The sequence below is a fragment of the Hemitrygon akajei genome, chromosome 31 (genome assembly GCF_048418815.1).
Source record: "Hemitrygon akajei chromosome 31, sHemAka1.3, whole genome shotgun sequence".
Classification (NCBI taxonomy): domain Eukaryota; kingdom Metazoa; phylum Chordata; class Chondrichthyes; order Myliobatiformes; family Dasyatidae; genus Hemitrygon; species Hemitrygon akajei.
Window position 1 is genome coordinate 21,973,736 of NC_133154.1, and position 19,369 is coordinate 21,993,104.

Below are 19,369 nucleotides of genomic sequence, written 5' to 3' on the forward strand. Positions count from 1 at the left end.
CTATGTGGGATGTGAGAGGAGAGCAGAGCGCTACAGAGTGCATCCAAGATCAGAATTGAACCTGTAAGCACGAGACAGCTAAACCATCCACAATAATTCCAGAGCCGTCCCCTGCTATTCCAGTGGCGAATGTAGGCCCAATCTGCCCACTCGCTCTTCGTGAATCAGTCCTAGGAATCAGACCAGTAAACTTACATTTCGCTCTCTATGGTAAGAACATTCATCCCCAAATAAGACCAAAACCACAGATGTTAGAGATTCTGAAATAAAAGCGAAATGCCGGAAACACTCAGCGGCTTCTGCGGAAATAAAAATAAGGGTGAACTTTCAGATCGAAGACCCTATCTAAGAACTGAGAAAAAGAAAAGCAAGAAAAAGTAGCATTTAATCATTTGAACTTAAAATGTTAACTTTTTTTTTATCTTTGCCTGCCCAACTGAGTGCTCACAGTAGTGTTCTATTATTTGAGATTTCCTGTATTAAGTTTTTTTAAATCCGGTGGTGAAATTATTAAAGACCTCCAGTACCCAGTGCATACCCTTTTCTCACTGTGACCATCAGATACAGAAGCCTGAAGGCATCAACGATTCAGGAACAGCTTCTTTCCCTTTCCCATCCGATTCCTGAATGGACATTGAAGCTTTGAACACCACCTCATTTTTTAAATATACAGTATTTCTGTTTTTGCACATTTTTAAATAATCTATTCAATATACGTAGTTGATTTACTTGTTTATTATTATGTTTTTTTTCTCTCTTTCTGCTAGATTATGTATTGCATTGAACTGCTGCCACTAAGTTAACAAATTTCACGTCACATGCCAGTGATAATAAACCTGATTCTAATTCTGCAGCGTTTCGTTCGGTGGGAGAGGAAAGGCTCATGATTGTGACATCACTAGAAAGCGCTCTATCTCACTGTCAGAGGTCACGTGATTACAAAGGGCTGGGTTGAGTCACGTGAGCACAAGGACACCACGTGATGTGTTCCGGGAGGCGGTACCTGGGGGTAGTGGGGGGTTTATCGCCGCTCGTCATAGGACGGATTAGAGCAGGTGTTGTGAGTAGGTCCCAGTCACGTGAAGGGGTGTCCAAGGCAAAAGGGGTGGAGTTACAACGCGTGACGCGCCCTGGAGGACGTCAAGTGCGTCTGTCGCGGAAGATTTTAAAAAAATTAAACAGTGGGCGGAGCCATGGGTGTCACGTGATCACACTCGAGCCGTAACCCTGATCACGTGTGCTGACGGAGAAGGCGGGCGCCTGGGCTCGGGGGGCCTGGCGGCGGAGGCTGATAAAACCCCTCTGAGGGGGCAGCAGGTAGGCAGACGTTTGGTGTGGTCGCCCGGCAGTCGGTGAGGCGTGGAGAGTGGCGTCCAGTTGGGTAATATCGAGAAGAGCGGTGTGACGGCCGGTGGGTTTACACGGGCCTCGGGCTGTGTTTACCCTGCGACGTGCATGGGACCCTGGATGCGAGTACGGATGAAGGGTCTCGGCCCGAAACCTCGACTGGATGCTGCCCGACCTGCTGAGTTCCTCCAGCATTTCGTGCGCCTTACTCTGACAAGCCACACGTACGCTGCTGGAGGATCTCGGCCAGCCAGGCAGCATCTGCGGACAGCTGGCGTTTCGGGTCGGGACCCTTCACTGTCCCTGGAGATGGGCGCTACAAAGAGGCGGTGGGTGGCGTAAGAGATTCTGCAAATGCTGCAAGTTCTGAGAAGCACATTGCTGCAGGAAGTTAGCAGGTCACCTGTTTCTTCCTCTCCATTAATGCTGCACGACTTGCTGCGTTCCTCTAGCAGTTTGTAGGTGATGGGGTAGGGAATCCAGGTGTACTGGGAGGGTTCTAACCCCACTCACTGCCCTGCTTGTGCTATCATATCCCATCGGAGCTGCGTTCTCAGACACTGTCCCACGGGTGGATGCGGAATACTCTATGGCTAAATATTTTAAAGAATGGGAAATGACTATCCTTTAATGGTATTATTTAAATGGGTCATCAGGGACCTGATTACAATGGAGGCGCAATGACTGCAGATGCCGGAATCTGGAGCAAAATGCTGAAGGAACTCAGCAGGTTAGGCAGTATACGTGGAAGGGAATGGACTTTTCAGGTTAATATCTTTCACGTGAACCAGATGAAGGGTGTCAACCCAAAGCTTACAGTGTCCATTTGTTTGCATAGACAATCCCAAGGCTGCTGAGTTCCTGCATTTCCCCTCCTTTTTTTTCCCCTGAAGGAATCGGCGAATAACAGTAAGGAATAGAAGCAGAATTGGGGATTTGGCCTGTCTAGTCTGCCCTGCCATTCAGTCATGGCTGATCTACTTTCCCTCTTGACCCCATTCTCCTGCCTTCTCCCTCTCACCTTTGACATTGTTACCTATCAACAACCTGTCAGCCTATCACTGATCATGGTAGGCAAAATAGATGCAGGAGAGTGGACAAAATAAATGTAGGAAAGTGGACATTGGAAGGCAAGCATTTGAAGATGATTGGGCAGTTTTTTTTTTACACAAAATGGTGGGTGTCTGGAATGTAGTGTCAGTGGAGGGAATGCAATAGAAAAGATTTAAGAGACTGTTAGACACATGAATGTGCAGAGAATGTAGGGGTATGGGCTTTGGAAAGGTAGATCAGTTTAATTGCTTCATTTCTAGTCTAATTATTTCAATGCAACATGGGCTGTAGGGCATGCACCTGTAGTGCTGCTTGCTCTAAATGAGGCTATTCGGCCCTTCCTGAATGTAGTGGCCCTTTTTTGAAAGAGCCGCCTAGTTTCTGTCACTGAACTATTTCCCCCTCGTTGCCTCAACATGGAAAGCATCTGTCCCAGACGGAGTACCTAGCCAAGTAAGAAGATCTGTGCGGGTCAGCTGGCTGGACTGTTCACCGATAGCTTTAATCTTTCATTTCGGCAGTCTGAATACCCACTGTTTCCCAAGAGCCACGTAGCAACCTGCCTCGATGACTGTCATCCAGTGCCCCTTGAATCCACTCTGAAGTCTGAGAGGTTGGTGATGTTATACTTTGTAACTCCAAAACATTATGCTAATTGAAAGAAAAAGAGCAGTGTCTGAAATGTGAGACTAACTTCATTTTTACCTTAAGTGAGACATGCACGTATCACATGGTGGCGTAGTGTCATATGCCATCGATGTACTTCTACATATAACCCACAATGTATTATGTAAACAAAGAACAGTTAAGCAATATATTTACAATATTTCTCAAATGTTACTGAAATATTAAACACAACAGGTGATGAAACATCAACTCCTGCCTGCGGAGCAACTTGGATCTGCTCCAGTTTGCCTGCCGTCACAACAGGTCAGAAGCAGATGCCATTTCCTTGGCTCTTCACTCAACCCTGGTACATCAGACAGCAAAGCGGCAGGCATCAGGATGCTCTTCATTGACTACAGCTCGGCATTCAATATCATCCCCCTCAGAACTGATCAGTAAGCTCCAAGACCTCGGCCTCAAACCCCCTCGTTCGATTGGATCCTCATTTCCTCACTTACAGACTCTGGTCAGTTCAGATTGGCGGCAACATCTTCTACACAAGGCTGTGTACTTAGCAACACCCCCCCGCCCCCACACACACACACACTACTCGCTTTATACTTATGACTGTGAGGCGAAGCACAGCTCCAGTGCCGTTTTTAAGTTTGCTGACGACACCGCCGTTGTTGAACAAATCGGTGGTGGTGATGAATCGACATATGGAAGGAAAATTTGAATATCTGGCTGAATGATGCCGCAGCAACAACCTCTCGCTCAACGTCAGTCAAACCAAAGAGCTGATTATTGATTACAGGAGGAGGAAACTGGAGGTCCACGAGCGAGTCGTCCATGAGAGGTGGAGAGTGTCAGCAGCTTTAAATCCCTCACTGTTAGAACTTCAGAGGGTTTGTCCTGGGTAAGTGGCATCGCGAAGAAGGCACGATGGCGCCTCTAGTTTCTTAGAAAGTTTTCGAAAATTCAGCATGCCATCTAAAACTTTGACAAACTTCTATAGATGCACGGTGGAGAATATAATAACTGGTTGTATCTTGGCTTGGTACGGCCACACCAATACCATCAAACAGAAAGTCCTACAAAAAATAGTGGATACAGCACAGTCCATCACAGGTAAAGCTCTCCCCGCTGTGTAACACAGGAAGTCCTTTTGCAGGAAAGCAGCATCCATCATCAAGGACCCCCACCATCCAGGCCATGTTCTCTGACTGCTGCTATCAGGAAGGAAGTACAGCATCCTTGGGCTCCTCACCACCAGGTTCAGGAACAGTTATTACCCTTCAACCTTTCAGGGTCCTGAACCTGAATGGATACCTTCACCCACCTCAACTCTGAACTAATTCCACAACCTATGGACTCACTTTCAAGGACTGCACCACTTATACACACAAGAAATTCTGCAGATGCTGGAAATCCAAAGCAAGACGTTCACAATGCTGCAGGAACTCAGCGGGCCAGGCAGCATCCACAGAGATGAACAAATAGTCAGTATTTTGGGCCGAGAATCTTCATCAGGACCTACCACTCATGTTCTCAATATTTATTATTGTTATTTTTTAATTAATGCTTGTATTTGCAGAACTTTTTTTTTTGCACACTGGTTGTCCATCTTTGTGCACACTTCATTGATTCTAGTATGTTTCTTTGTATTTACTGTGAATGTTCGCAAGAAAATGAACCTCAGGTTAGTATATGGTGGCATATATGTAGTTTGATAATAAATTTGCTTTGTATTTTGAAACTGTTTAATTATTCAAAACATTTCCAATTCCCTTTTGGAAGATAAACCCTGCTTTTGCCATTTCTGGTAAGGAATGTCGTATCCATGCTTTAGATATTTCTCAAGCAGACTGTAGTCATTATCTACAAAAGTCTTTTTATGCAGATACCTTAAACGTATCTGCTTTGGTTATTAACCACACTCCTGTCAGTTGTTGAGACTCACATTATCAAGGATCAACTTTACTTGCCATATATGTACATTTACATTATTAGGAATTTGTTGTGTGTTGGTTAGGGTGCAAAATGCAACAAAGAAATTAACATTCCACAATTACAGGTGTCCCCTGCTTTACGCCACTTTGCTTTTACAAAAGACCTACATTAGTAACCTGTTTTTGCATTACAAAGAGGATTTTTACTTTTACGAAAATTTTCCCCATATAAAAGAATGGGTCTTCGCTTTACGCCATTTCGGCTTAAGAAAGGTTTCATAGGAACGCTGTACCTTTGTAAAGGGGGGGGACACACACCTGTATAATGAATTGTATCAAAAACAAAGTTGGTCATTAAAAGTACAGATATGCATAAATACATAAATACCAGCATGTATTCACAATGTAAGCAGCTTTATAAAAAGTGGTTCAAGGTGTTTGCATTGTAGTGATGGGGGTAATTGTTGGGGGTGGGGTGGGGGGGGGCTAACTAGAATGGTTAATCAGGTGAACTGCCGGAGGGAAGAAATCTTTAAGATGGTGAGAAGGGTGTCAGTAGCAGTTGCGTGCTGCTATTACAGTTTGAAGTTCAGAGTTCAATTACAGCACCATCTGTAAGGATTTAGTATGTTCTCTTTGTGATTGTGTGGGCTTGTTCTGGGTGCTCGGGTTTCCAAAGACGGACTGGTTAGTAAGTTATTTGGTCATTGTAACTTGTCCTGAGTTAATTCGGTGAGTGCAGCTCATTGGGCCAAAAGGACCTGTTCTGTGCTGTATCTCTACATGAGTAAAAAAATTAAAAAAAACAAGCTTTTTTAATAAACACAAAAAAGTCTGCAGATGCTGGAAATCCAAAGCAACACACGCAAACTGCTGAGGAATTCCGCAGGTCAGGAAGCATCTATGGAAATGAATGTGGAAAGTTGATGTTTCGGGCCAAAACCCTTCTCAGGACTATCCCTATTGCACTTTTCAGAAGGGAGCTTTTGGAAAAGGCAGTTATGAGATGGTAGCACCACGATGCAGCCTTCAGTGTCAATGCTTCTCTGCACCAGAGACCCAGGGTTGATCCTGTGTGAAGTTCAAACATTCTTCCTGTGACCATATGTTTATCTGAGTGCTGTGCTTTCCTCTCATGTGGGTTATTAGGTTACTGTAAATTCCTTGGTGGTCAGAGCAACAGAAGATTAAGAGGGGAGGTGATGGGAATTAAGTTGCAGGATTGCAGAGAAACCAGGAGAGGGGGAATGGGACTGATGGGATTGCTCCTTAGGAGCTGGCGTACGTCCAAAGAGCTGAATGATCTGTGTTGTAACGAGTCAAATTACCAGTTAAATGTATTCATTCTGGCTTAATATTTTTGCACACATGACCTTTCATCCCAGTAAGTAGCCACTGTAACCTCTACAGGTCTTGTAATAATTGAGCAGTAACTCTTGAGGTTTGTGGCACGATATTTTAAAGAAAACTGATTTTTCACACTCCTATAGAGAACAGAAGTGAGAAATGTTATCTATGATTTTTCAGATTTAACATCCATTTAAATCTGTCTCCTATCCACTTCACACTCTCACTTTAGGAATAGCTACTCCCTCCCTCCCCCCCCCCCCCCCACCCCTGTGGTAGGAACAGCTTTTTTAACCCTCTGTTGTTAGATTTCTTAACAGATACAGAACTGACCCATGAGTGCTACCTCTCTAGTTTTGCTCTCTATTTGCATTTATTTAATCTTTTTATATTATTGCAATTTATAGTATTTTTTGTATTGCACTGTAAAGCTGATGCAAACAGACTTCATAATGTGTCAGTGATATTAAACCTGAATCCTATTCCCCACCAGCACTTCAATGAAGAATGCTTTAAATTAAATGCCTGTCTTTTTCATGAATTGGGAATTGATTTCCTGATTGTGTTTACACACTTTGCACTTCTACACAATTATTATGAAGCATTGCCTCCTCACCTCCCCAGTGAAGGTGGCCTGTTACTGAATTCTCTTCCCTTTTGAGACAACAGTTTAATGATACTACTTTCAGTTTAGCAAATTGCAATCACACTGTTAATTCACCATCTTGCACACGAGTAACCTTCGTCATCTGCTACCAGAATTGTCCAAATTAAGCTTTAATGTAAATACAAGGAGCCACTACCTCAGCTTCTGAACTGGCCACCTTGCACACTCTCTGAATTCAATAAATCCAGATGCCAATGTCTTTAGACTTTTGCATTTCAGTCTTGCATTTCTTTCACATTACTTTGGTCATTAAATTTCTCGACATTTAATCGCCTAATAGACTTCTGATGAGGTCATTCTCAGGTTGGAAGAGAGCATGAACTTCCCATACTTTTCCTCCCTCCCCTTCCTCTCTCTTTTCCATTCTGGCTCCCCTTTTGTCACCTGCCTATCACCTCTCTGTGGTGCCCCTCCACCTTCCCTTTCTCCTATGGTCCACTGTCCTCTCTTATCAGATTCCTCTTGCAACCCTTTACCTTTTCCATCCATCATCTCCCAACTTCTAACTTCAGCCCTGCTCCCCAACCCACCTACCTTCCTCCACATTTGGTCTCGCCTGTTACCTTCCCCTCCTCTCCACCTTCTTGTTCTGGCTTCTTCCCCCTTTTCCAGTCATGTGAAGGGTCTCCTCTGAAATGTCAGCCGTTTATTCCTCTGCGTAGCTGCTGTCTGACCTGCTGAGTTCCTCCAGCGTTTTGTGTGTGTGTTGCTCTCAATTTCCAGCAACAGTAGAATCTCTTGTGTTTATATATGTTATCATCCCGTTTTGCCCTGTAATGATTCTTGCCTATCACCGTGTAATGAATCTCTTTACCTTTTCTCAAATAAAAGCATAAAATGCCAGAAACACTTGACAGATTGTGGCACGGTAGTGTAGTGGTTGGTGCAATCGGTCAGAGCTCCATTCCCGCTGCTGTCTGTAAGAACTTTGTATGTTCTCCCCGTGACCGCGTGGATTTCCTCCCACATTTCAAAAACGTATAGTTAGGATTAGTAAACTGTGGACGTGATATGTTGTCGTGGGAAGTGTGGTAACACTTGCAGTCTGCTCCCAGCATGTCCTTGGACTGAAGTGGTTCTGTTTATTATCAGAGAATGGAAACAGTGTACCTGAAATACTTAAGCTACGTCCACACTAGACCGGATAATTTTGAAAACGCCGGTTTCGCGTAAAAACGATAGATGTCCACACTAAGTTTTTTAAAATATCTCTGTCCACATTAAAACAGATATTTCGGCGAATCTCCTGCGCATGCACAGGACACATCTACTGAAAACAAGTGGCATGTTTGGTGTCGAATCTCACCGTGAAAGACTTGCTGCGTGTTTGTGTAGTTACAGACTGGAAAAACTTAAAACGACAGACAGCTGTTGGCTCTTGTGCAGGAGGACTTAAAAGTTTAAAAAAAAAAATACTGGACCATATGGTGGCAACCGACAGGGAGTTCACGGACAGTATGACCCAGCTAATGGCAAACATTGAAAAACTGACTAACTCTGTTGCATTAATAAAGCACCTTGTTAAATGTGTAAAACATGTCTGCATCAGTGTTATCTTGTATTTCCATACAATGTTACATAAGGCTGTTACACATCTATTGCCAGAGAAGTACTTGCATAAATAGGTAAACCACCTTCATACGAGCAAGGACAGAAAACAGGGCAAAGTGAGTATACTGATTTATTCAGTAAGTTATGGGTCAAAGTATTTAGTGAGTACATTTCTAACTCTTCTGGCTTCAGTCTCGTTGCCGTCTGTTCTGAAGTTGTCAGGTTACGTTCAAGAAAACAATGAAATGGCGCGCTGCCATCACAATCTGTTCCAGCACGTTGGAGAGAGTTTCTGAAAATCTCCGTCTTCGAGGGACGAAAATGCTGTTTTAGTGTGGATGGAGGGTAAAAACGAAGAGAAAAAGCTTCAGTTACGGATTTATCTGGTGTAGTGTGGACGTAGCCTTAGTCTTCACAGACATCCATGAAAAACAAAAGAATGAACAACAGAAAAACATTAGAACCCCAAAGCCCCCCTTCCCTATGCAAGTGGCAGCAAGCATCAATGTAACACCCCCCCCACCCCCCCCCCCCCCCCGGTCCAAGAGAGAAATTAAGTTGATTTTCGCAGATGAGTTTGAAGAGGCAGCAACTTGGTGCCATGTTAACTTCGCCCACTTCATGGACTGTTGGCACAAAATGGTGTATTTCACTGTATACACGAAAAGCAAAGATTAATCTTTACCTGAAACCACACTGCTCAGACCGTATTTTTCAGAACCACACTTAAACTTTGGATCTTAACCTTAGATTGGTCAATTGGTCTATAGAAAGAGTAATAGTTAACATTTCAGTTCTGAGACCCTTTGTCAAGTGGTTGGTTTCTTTCTTAGATTAAAGCTTGTACACCTGAAATGCGGTCTCCCCTTCCCCACAGATCGCTGAATATTTCCTTGGGACTTGTTTAACTTGCTGCTGTATTGTGTTTCAGAATGACGTGACTGAGGAGTCGGTGCTGTTCACTCAGAGCCCTGCATTGTTTTGTTTGAGCCGGCTGCCCCAGTTATGAAAGTAAAGGTGTTACAGTGACCGATAGACACCATGGTGGTGCCACTGATTGACACTCCCACTCCTCCCAATATGGTGGCAGATGTGGTGTTCGTTATTGAGGGAACGGCAAATCTTGGGCCATACTTCGAGTCTCTGCGGAAACATTACATTCTTCCGGCGATTGAGTGAGTATAAGGCTACAAGACATAGGAGCAGAAATAGGCCATCTGGCCCATTGAGTCTGATCTGCTATTCAATCATGGCTGATCATCTTTTTTCTCTCTCTCCTCCTCAACCCCAGTTCCCGGCCTTCTCCCTGTAACCCATAAGACTATTAGATATAGGAGCAGAGTTAGGCCATCTTTGGATATGACCAAAACTTCAGTTACTGCCTTTAAGGTGGATGTTGTCGTCTAATGGATACGATACTCTGCAAGTATCCCAGAGTTTATAGTTTCGCTTGATTTATATCTCGTTTTTCAGATCCCAATTCAGTGGCACCTATTTGTCACCAGTTCTGCAGTATATAGTTAATTATAATGATTAGAATTGTAGTATGGTATCTGTTGTGGATTCCACAGTAGCATAGCACAGTGCTTTATAGCGCCAGCGATCCAGGTTCAATTCCTGCCATTGTAAGGAGTTTGTATGCTCTCCCCATAACAGTGTGGATTTCCTCCAGGTGCTGTGGATTTCTCCCACAGCCCAAATACATTCGGTTAGGGTTAGCAAGTTGTGGCACTACTTGCGGGCTGCCCCCCTCACATCCTCAGACTGTGCTGCTCGTTGATGCATTTCACTCTGTTTCGGTGTACACGTGACAAATAAAGCTATATACAGTGAGGTAAAAAGAAACCAGAATGCAGAGAAAGTGCAGTGTAGGTAATCAAACTGAGTGCAAAAGGTGATCAAAACGCTAATTTTATCTAAATTATGTGTGATGTAACTCCATTCATTCCTCTAGTTTTGTCACTGTTCCAGATAAACAGCATGCACCTCTCAAGTTGCATGGTATTTGGAGCTATCGAAGCTTGATTAATCTCTTGCCACAAATCTTTCCCAGAGTTGATTAGAATCTCAGTGAAGGCATTCTTTTTAGAAGCAAAGTATCAAATTATGAAATTTCCAAACATGAATTATTTCTGTGGCCAATCCAGTGTTTTGTATACTGTGCAGAACACTGTAGGCGTCCCTGGATGTTCTTTTGAGTACCAGTTTCTGGGTGATGTAACCATTGGATGATCCTTTTTTTTAAACCCCAAGACACTTCACCCCAACTGCTTCTTCCAGACGAAGTGTTTCCCACCTCCCCCGGCCCATGATGTTTAATGTATTCTCTTCTGTTACTTGCCTTTGATGCTGCAGGCTTTTTAAAACGTCGTAGATCTCAGATTGCATATAACGGACCTCCTGGTATTTATCTTACTGATTTCTATATTGTTTGAGGCCACATTTACTACCCATCTAAAACCATGCTAACTTCACCTAACAACTAGCCATAGCTCATTGGGTCTGGGGTCAGACAGCATTCTGGATAATAAATTAACCTTTGAACCTTGTGTCCTTAAAGTACTAATATTAAAGTATGTACGTATGCAATATGCAACCCTGAGATTCGTCTTCACCAGATAGCCACAAAACAAAGAAAACCGTAGAAATAAGTTCAAAGAGAAACCGCAAACCCAACTCCCCCACCCACAAAAAAAAATGGCGACATGGTCATCGCCCCCCTCCTCGCGCACGATACGCAACGAGAACATCAGCCCACCTAACCCCCACTCCCCTGCACAAAAATGCAATAAGAACACGGGCCCCCAATTCCCCCCTCCCTACACAAAAACACAACAAGAACATCAGCCCCCAACCCCCACCCAAAAGAAAACAACTGGAAAGAACAGTAAAAAAAAAACACAGAATATAAAAACCATAAGACTGAAAAGGTCTTTAGTCCAAATCCACAAACATGGAGCCTTGGTGACATTCTGCAACATCATGGAAAGAGAGACACCGCTCAAACGCAGAGGGCTACCCTCTGGCACAGCAACAGGCCACGCAGGCTCCTCTGGCAGTTGGTGACTGCTTTTTCTCATTTGTTTATATCGAACCACCTTTCCTCCAGACAGTTCTGATTCTGAAGGCACTACCATACCGTACCTGAGTATATTTGTTCCAAATGAGCATTCATAAGTGACAGCATCTCGTTTGCTTACCGGATGTTATGGGTGAGGGTAGTATCATCCTGCATATCTGCTTGCCAGAGCTGCACACACATAAAGCTGGAATTCTGTGGTCGTTTCCCCTTTCAGCTCTTCAGCTCAGTTATGTGCACACCGGTCACTTGACTAGTACTGCATCAGCTGAGCCCAAAACTGACCGGGGATAGACTCTGTAAACTCTCAGACACAGTCATCCTATTTTGTCTTGGACTCTGAAACCATAAAACATAGGAGCAGAATTAGGCCATTTGGCCCATTGATTCTGCCCCACCATTCCATCATGGCAGATTTATTATCCCTTTTAACCCCATTCTCCTGCCTACTCCCTTTGACACCTTGACTAATTAACCCTTTTTTACCAATCAACTTCCCAGCTCTGTACTTCACCTGCTCCCCACCACGGTTTCACCTACCACCTTGTATTTCTTGCTCCCCTCCTCCCACCTTCTTGCTCTGACTTCTCATCTTTTTTCTCCAGTCCTGATGAAGGGTCTCGGCCCGACACGTCAACTGTTTACTCTTTTCCATAGATCCTCCAGCATTTTGTGTGTGTTGCTTGGATTTCTAGCATCTGCAGATTTTCTCTTGTTTGAGAGCTTATCAACCTCCACTTTAACTATACGTAGTGATTTGGCCTCCACAGCCATCTGTGGCGATGAATTCCACAGATTCACCACCTTCTGGCTAAAAGAAATACTACTTTTTCCTGAGACGATTAGAATAGTTTTGTCTTTCCTGGGAGCAGAGAGTAATTGCCATTCAAACCACACTTCAGAAAATCACTGAAGATAAAATTGTCCCTGCTAAAATATTTGACCGATTAACTTCTGAGAGGCGAGCCTGTCATGGCGCTCAGACAGAAACCAGAGCCAAGCTTTGATTCTGATATACCAACTGAACAGGAAGTCAGCGCAGTGACCTATCATTCTTGGCTTAGCGCTTCAGGGCAGGCCCAGACAAAGGGAATCTGTTTTTTCATTTCCCCCTGTGGCCGCGAATGAAAGATGATTGAAAGTGGAGTCATGCAGAATAAAAGAAGCTCATTTGTTCCCGTGGCGGCGTTTACAAAGAGCTATTTGAATAGCTTGTCTCCCCCTGCTGTTTCTCCATAGTTGTACAGTTTTTACTATCCAGCCCCTAAGCCTTTTCAGTCTGATTGAAAAGATCATAATTTGGAACTGGTCTGTAAGGATTTCTGCTTTTCTTTTACAGGTATTTTAACGATGGTCCCCCTGCAGAAACTGATTTTGGTGGTGATGTACGTCATCTTCTAAACTTTATTAATTTATGCTTGAAAATGCTCTTAATTTCTGGCTTGCAATAAGAACATTGAACATTACAGCACAGTACAAGCTCTAAGATCAATCTAACCCTCTTTCCCACATAGCCCTCCGTTTTTCTATCATCTATGTCTCTGTGTAAGAGTTTCTTAAATGCCCATTGACTCTTGCCTTGTTCCCTACCATCCACCTACACTCGGGTAATTAACCAACCAAGGAACTGTGGATTTAGGATGAATCCCCAAACTTCAAGAAGGTGCCTTCTGTCAAGGCCGTGGCTCAGATTTAGTTTTTTAAAAAATTTGTAGGGAAGGCTTTAGAACTTAAGACATTTCAGCAAAGTACAGGCCCTTCAGCCCACAATGTTGTGCTGACTTTTTTAATGCTTCTCTCTCAAGTAGCCCTCCATTTTTCTATCTTCCATGTGCCTTACGGTCTTTTAAATGTCCCCAAGTATCTGCCTCTGCCACTGTCCCTGGTGGTGTGTTCCAGGCAACCACCATTCTGTGTTTTAAAAAAACAACTTGGAAGCTTTTTTTAAAAAAACAAACAAACAAAATAGTACTAATATTGCTCCAAGAGAATGTGACTTGTCTCCTAACAAATTTTCCTCATTTTTACGTGGCACTTAAACGACTTGTTCCCTGGTGGTTGCAGCTTGTAAAGTTGTCACAAAGGCAATGAGCATGTTATTTTCAGTGAGGATTTGAGTGCTAAGCTGGATATTATGCCCACATTTGACCCATCCATCTCCAGTCTGCGTGCGCTCAGTTTTTCCGTACCTGACCTGACCCGGAAACATTTGCAGAAATGCAGGAGAGACGCAGCCTATTTTGGACTTGCATTGCTACTGCTCAGGAGCAAAAGATGTATGCCTTTACATTAAGAAAGTGATCCTGGTTGGATGGAGTACAGAGCTGGACCATAGTGGCATGATTCAAACTCAATTGCTGTCAGCGTTTACACCCAGTCATAAAACCTCAAGGCATAAGAGCAGAACTAGGCCATTTGGCCCATCGAGTCACGGCTGATTTATTTTACCCCTCAACCCCATTCTCCTGCCTTCTCCCCGTATCCTTTGAAACCCTGAAGGTACGCTGGTTATTCTAGAATAGTTGATGACTTCTGGCTGAAGGAAAATGTGTGCTTTTCTCTGACTAAAACTAAAACGGAGTAAATATTCTAAAATTCATTGGCATTAATATTTTTATACTGTACTTTTGAATTTTTCTCTTTATACTAATACATAATTTTCTGTCCCTGTATCTGAGCAACATCACTTCCTTCTGCTTTAAGACCTTCTCGGTCTTTGTTAACTTCTCCATCTGTCAATATTTACCCGACTTGGTGCCTTGGTCCCGTACTGCGGTTAGAAGCACACGTTTCTAGCGCCTACCTTGGGGGGGGGGGGGGTAAAAAAAAGGGGCAAGTCCACAGTGGTTAAAAAATCTTGCCCATTTTTTGTGAGCAAGCAAAAGATTAACCCTGCAGATGCTGAAATCTACAGGTAAAACAAAAGTTGCTGAAAGCATGCTGACAGAATCTGTTAAAGTATAAGTGGAGTTGACCTGTTCTGGTTTAAAAATAACAGCCTTTGGCCTGAACGTTAACTGTTTCTTCAGAATCAGAACCTGGTTTATTATCACCCGCATGTTGTGAAATTTGTTGACTTTGTGGCAGCAGTACATGCAATACATAATAGAGGGGGAATAAAGCTGAATTACATTAAATATATAGTTAAATAAGTAGAGCTAAACTAGAAATAAAAAGAGGAGTGAGGTAGTGTTCATGGGTTTATTGTCCATTCAGAGATCTGATGGCGGAAGGGAAGAAGCTGTTGCTAAATCATTGAGTATGTGCCTTCACACTTCTATACCTTCTCCCCAGATGCAGCAATGACTTGGGTGGTGGGGGTCCTTGACGTTGAACCCTGCCTTCTTTGAGGAATTGTGCCTTGAAGATGTTTGAATGCTATCCAGATTTCCTGGATAGTGCTCCTGATGGAGCTGACTGAGTTTACAACTCTCTGCGGCTTTCTTCGATCCTGTGCAGTGTGCCCCCCCCCCCCCCCACCCCCAATATCAGATGGTGCTGCAGCCGGTTAGAATACTCTCCATGGTACACCATGTGAAATTTTCAAGTGTTCTTGGGAACAAACCAAATCTTCTCAAACTCCCAATGAAATATAGCTGCTGTCATGCCTTCTTTGTAGCTGTGTTGGGTCCTTAGAGATGGTGACACTCAGGAATTTGAAATTGCTCTTCTTGCTAAAAGAGAGGTAAAAACTAAAACCTGTAGGTTAGGAGTATTTAAAGTTATATCTTCATTTGCAATAATACCAAACAAGGCAGTAAGGGGATTTGGGTCAAATTGGACGCTAAAAAGTTGTGAGAAGGTATGAAATACTTCCCGCCAAAACTTTTCAATTGTAGGGCAAAACCAAAACATATGAATTAAAGAGGCATCAGCAGAGTTGCATTTATTACAAAGTGGAGAAACATTCGGGTAAAAACTGGAGAGCTTCTGTTTAGAAATGTAAGCTCTATGAACCACTTTAAATTGTAGAAGAGAATGACGAGCACAAAAAGATGATTCATTAACCCGTTTAAGAATTTTATTCCATCTATCATCAGAAATCTGACAATTTAGGTCATCCTCCCAAGCTTTTTTTATTTTATCTAAAAAGTCTTGTCTAGAATCAATCAACAAGATACCGGTAATAGAACCATTAGCAAAAGGTTTTAAATTTAAAAGATCATCCAGTAAATTTTTATCAGGACCTATAGGAAAAGTAGCTAATTGGAAATGTAGAAAATCTCTAATTTGAAGGTATCTGTAAAAATGTGTTTTTGGGAGTGCAAATTTATTTGACAATTGGTCAAATGAAGCAAGAGATCCTGAGATAAACAGGTCCCAAAAACACTTAATACCTAGTTCATCCCAATCTTTAAAGACTTTATCAGTCATGGAAGGGATAAAAAAATAATTAAGGAGAATGGGAGATGATAATGAAAAATTCGCTAAACCAAAAAATTGCTTGCTCTTTCTGCATTTGCTGCCTGCCAAGCTGATTGTTTCCAGCACTGATTGTCACGTTGACCTAGCAATACTTGGTGTCATTTCTTTTTCACTCTGTCAATGATGTGCTCCCTACTAACTTAGTTTTTTTTTCTCTCTTCTCTCCCTACCCCCCCACTCCCCAGTATGGAGGCACACAGTACAGCTTAGTTGTGTTCAACACGGTGGACTGTGCACCGGAATCGTATGTGCAGTGTCACGCCCCCACCAGCAGTGCTTATGAATTTGTCACCTGGCTTGACAGTATTCAGTAAGTATACGGTGAACTCCTTGGGTGCGGCTACAAGTTCTCCAGTTTGGTGATTGACTAACTTAAGCATCTTCAGTAACGTGCAGCAGGGCAGAGGAGGCTAAGAGATCAGAATTGGAATCAGATTTATTATCACTGACTGTGCTTTATAAAATTTGCTGTTTGCCATTTATAAACCAGAATAAATTATAAAAATCAATAGTGCAGGGAAAAAAAGGAATAGTAAGGTAGTGCTCAAGGATTTTGTGGACCGTTCAGAAGTCTGATGGCAGAGCAGAATGATAAATCGTTGGGTGTGGGTCTTCACCACCCTGATGGTAGTAATGAGAGACCATATCCCAGATGTTGAGGGTCTTGGTAGTAGATCTTGCCTCCTTGAGACAACCAGCTCTTGAAGATGTCCCATGGCGGGTTTAAACCCACGGTGGAGCTGATTGAATCTAAAACCCTCTTGCAATCCAGTCTTTTGGAGCTCTGTTATATAATGACCATAAGATGTTATATAAGATTTTTGGCCATTTGGACTATCGAGTGTGCTCCACCATTCAATCATAGCTGGTTTATTTTCAACTCCATCCTCCTACCTTCTCTACATAACCTTTTTAATCCTGAATAATCAAGAACTTATCAACCTCTGCTTTAAATATGCCCAATGACTTGGCTTCCACAGCCGCCTGTGGTAATGAATTCCACAGACTCACCACCCTCTGGCAAAAGAAGTTCCTCCTCATTTCTGTTCTAAAGGGATTTCCTACTCTGAGGCTGTACCTTCTGTCCCTAGACTCCGCCACTATTTGGAAGCAGCCTGTCCACGTTCACTTCAGCTGCGCCTTTTAGTATTTGGTAGGTTTCAATGAGGTTCTTGTCGGATCTCCCCTCCCCCCCCCCCCAATTCTAAAGTGCAGCAAGTACAGGCCCAGATTTCAAGTATATGATAAAATTTAGTAAACTCCAAGGGAAGAAACCATTTCCACTGGCTGGCTGGAACTACCAGGAACGCCATCCATCCAACAATCTCTTTGAATGCCCCCACCACCACTGGTAGTAGGAGTTACCATAGCATTAGGGCAAGGACTGTTAGGAAGAGAAATTTGAACTCTGGTATTGTACTGTTTACTGTTTAACTTGTGCTGTGAATTGCATCTTGTTGCTTGTGGTAATATTACTTTATATGTTGTGTGTGCTCCTTGCTCCGGAGAAACGTTGTTTCATTTGGCGGTATACGTGTGTATGGTTGAGATGACAATAAGCTTGAACTTGAACCTGAACCGTTAAGATTTAAGAAACAGGACAAGTGGGGGAGGGGAAGTGAGACTGAGCATTAAAGCATTTACAAACATGTTAAAATCTTCAGATGCTGGGAATCCACAGCCACACACACACACACTCTCTCTCTCTCTCTCTCTCTCTCTCTCCCTCTCCCTCTCCCTCTCCCTCTCCCTCTCCCTCTCCCTCTCCCTCTCCCTCTCCCTCTCCCTCTCCCTCTCCCTCTCCCTCTCCCTCTCCCTCTCCCTCTCCCTCTCCCTCTCCCTCTCCCTCTCCCCCTCCCTCTCCCTCTCCCTCTCCCTCTCCCCCTCCCCCTCCCCCTCCCCCTCCCCCTCCCCCTCCCCCTCCCCCTCCCTCCCCCTCCCCCTCCCCCTCCCCCTCCCCCTCCCCCTCCCCCTCCCCCTCCCCCTCCCCCTCCCCCTCCCCCTCCCCCTCCCCCTCCCCCTCCCCCTCTCCCCCTCTCCCCCTCTCCCCCTCTCCCCCTCTCTCTCCCCAAGGAACTCAGCAGGTCAGGCAACATCTATGGAAAAGAGTAAACCGTCGATGTTTCGGGCCAAGAGCCTTCATCAGGACTGGAAAGGGCAAAGTCAGAGTAAGAAGGTGGGGGAGGGTAGGAAGAAATGCGAGGTGATAGGTGAAACCAGGGGAGGGTTGAAGTAAAGGGCTGGAGGAGAGGGAATCTGATGGGAGAGGGAGAAGACCATAGAAGAAAGGGAAGGAGAAGCACCAGACGGAGGCGATGGGCAGGTAAGGAGAAGCCAGGTGGCACAAGATGGCGACAAAGACATTCCCAGGAAGAATGCGTGGCTGTAGTAGCGGGTCTGGGTGAACGCATGTTCGAGAGTCGAAAGGACACAGAGATCACAGGGGAGCAGTGAGTAAGAGTATCACTGAACTCCCGTCGAAGGGGAGATTTAAACTTCAGGGTCAGCTGGCAGTGAAGGCAAGCTTGTTTGCAACTAAAGGAACTGGTTCAGTGCATGAAAAGGAAGCTTTCAAAGAGGAATGAGAGTACAGTTGGCTTTGTTACTGCTGTAAGGCTCTTTCATTTTTTTTGCACACTCGGGCGCATTCAGTTACATTTGATGTTGGAGAATGCAGCATCTATTTTGTACATGTATTCTCTCAAACGGCGTTGAATGAACGAAGCAGTTCTGTTGCATGAAGAAAGGGTCTTTTTCTTTACATAATCCCATGGTTAGCCTTTAACAGTGGAGAGTGTCCTGACTGCATCACAACCTGGTATGGAAACGGCTATGCCCAGGAGCGGGAAAGCCCACAAAAAGTGGTGCATACTATATATTTAAAAAGTAGTACCAAAATAATGAGGCAGTATTCAAGGACTGTTCAAAAATTTGATGGCAAAGGGGGAGAAGCTGTTCCTAAAACACTTAAGTGTGGGTCTTCAGCCTCCTGTACCTCCTCCCTAACCAATTGATCAGGCATCATCCATAAATTTATTATATTGCTACTTTTAATACTGGTTTTATGGCTGTCATGCATCTGAGTTGCGCTTTTGTACTGCTGGACATGGATTGGACTGGCTGGTTACTCGATTTTATTTATTATTTATTTTATTTGTTGTTTTATAGCATTGAGTACGAGAGTTGCAAACTCATTTTTGCTGCATGACAAATTGTACTATGCAATGACAATAAAGATTTCATTTCATTTCATTCTAATGGCAGCAATAAAAAGAGGGCATGTCCCAGAAGGTGAAGGGCCTTCAGAATCAGGTTTAATATCACCAGCAGACGTTGTGAAATTTG

The 19,369-nt window shown here is 43.7% G+C and overlaps 1 protein-coding gene across 1 annotated transcript in view; it reads left to right on the forward strand.

Moving 5' to 3' along the window:
- Positions 1–1,209: 1,209 nt before the first annotated feature.
- Positions 1,210–19,369, forward strand: part of med25 (mediator complex subunit 25) — an 82,566-nt gene continuing 64,406 nt past the window's right edge. Inside the window, 5 exon segments of the mRNA XM_073034030.1 lie at positions 1,210–1,317; positions 2,922–3,013; positions 9,452–9,695; positions 12,939–12,984; positions 16,210–16,334. Coding sequence (XP_072890131.1) covers positions 9,562–9,695; positions 12,939–12,984; positions 16,210–16,334 — 305 coding nt within the window. The 5' untranslated portion in view covers positions 1,210–1,317; positions 2,922–3,013; positions 9,452–9,561.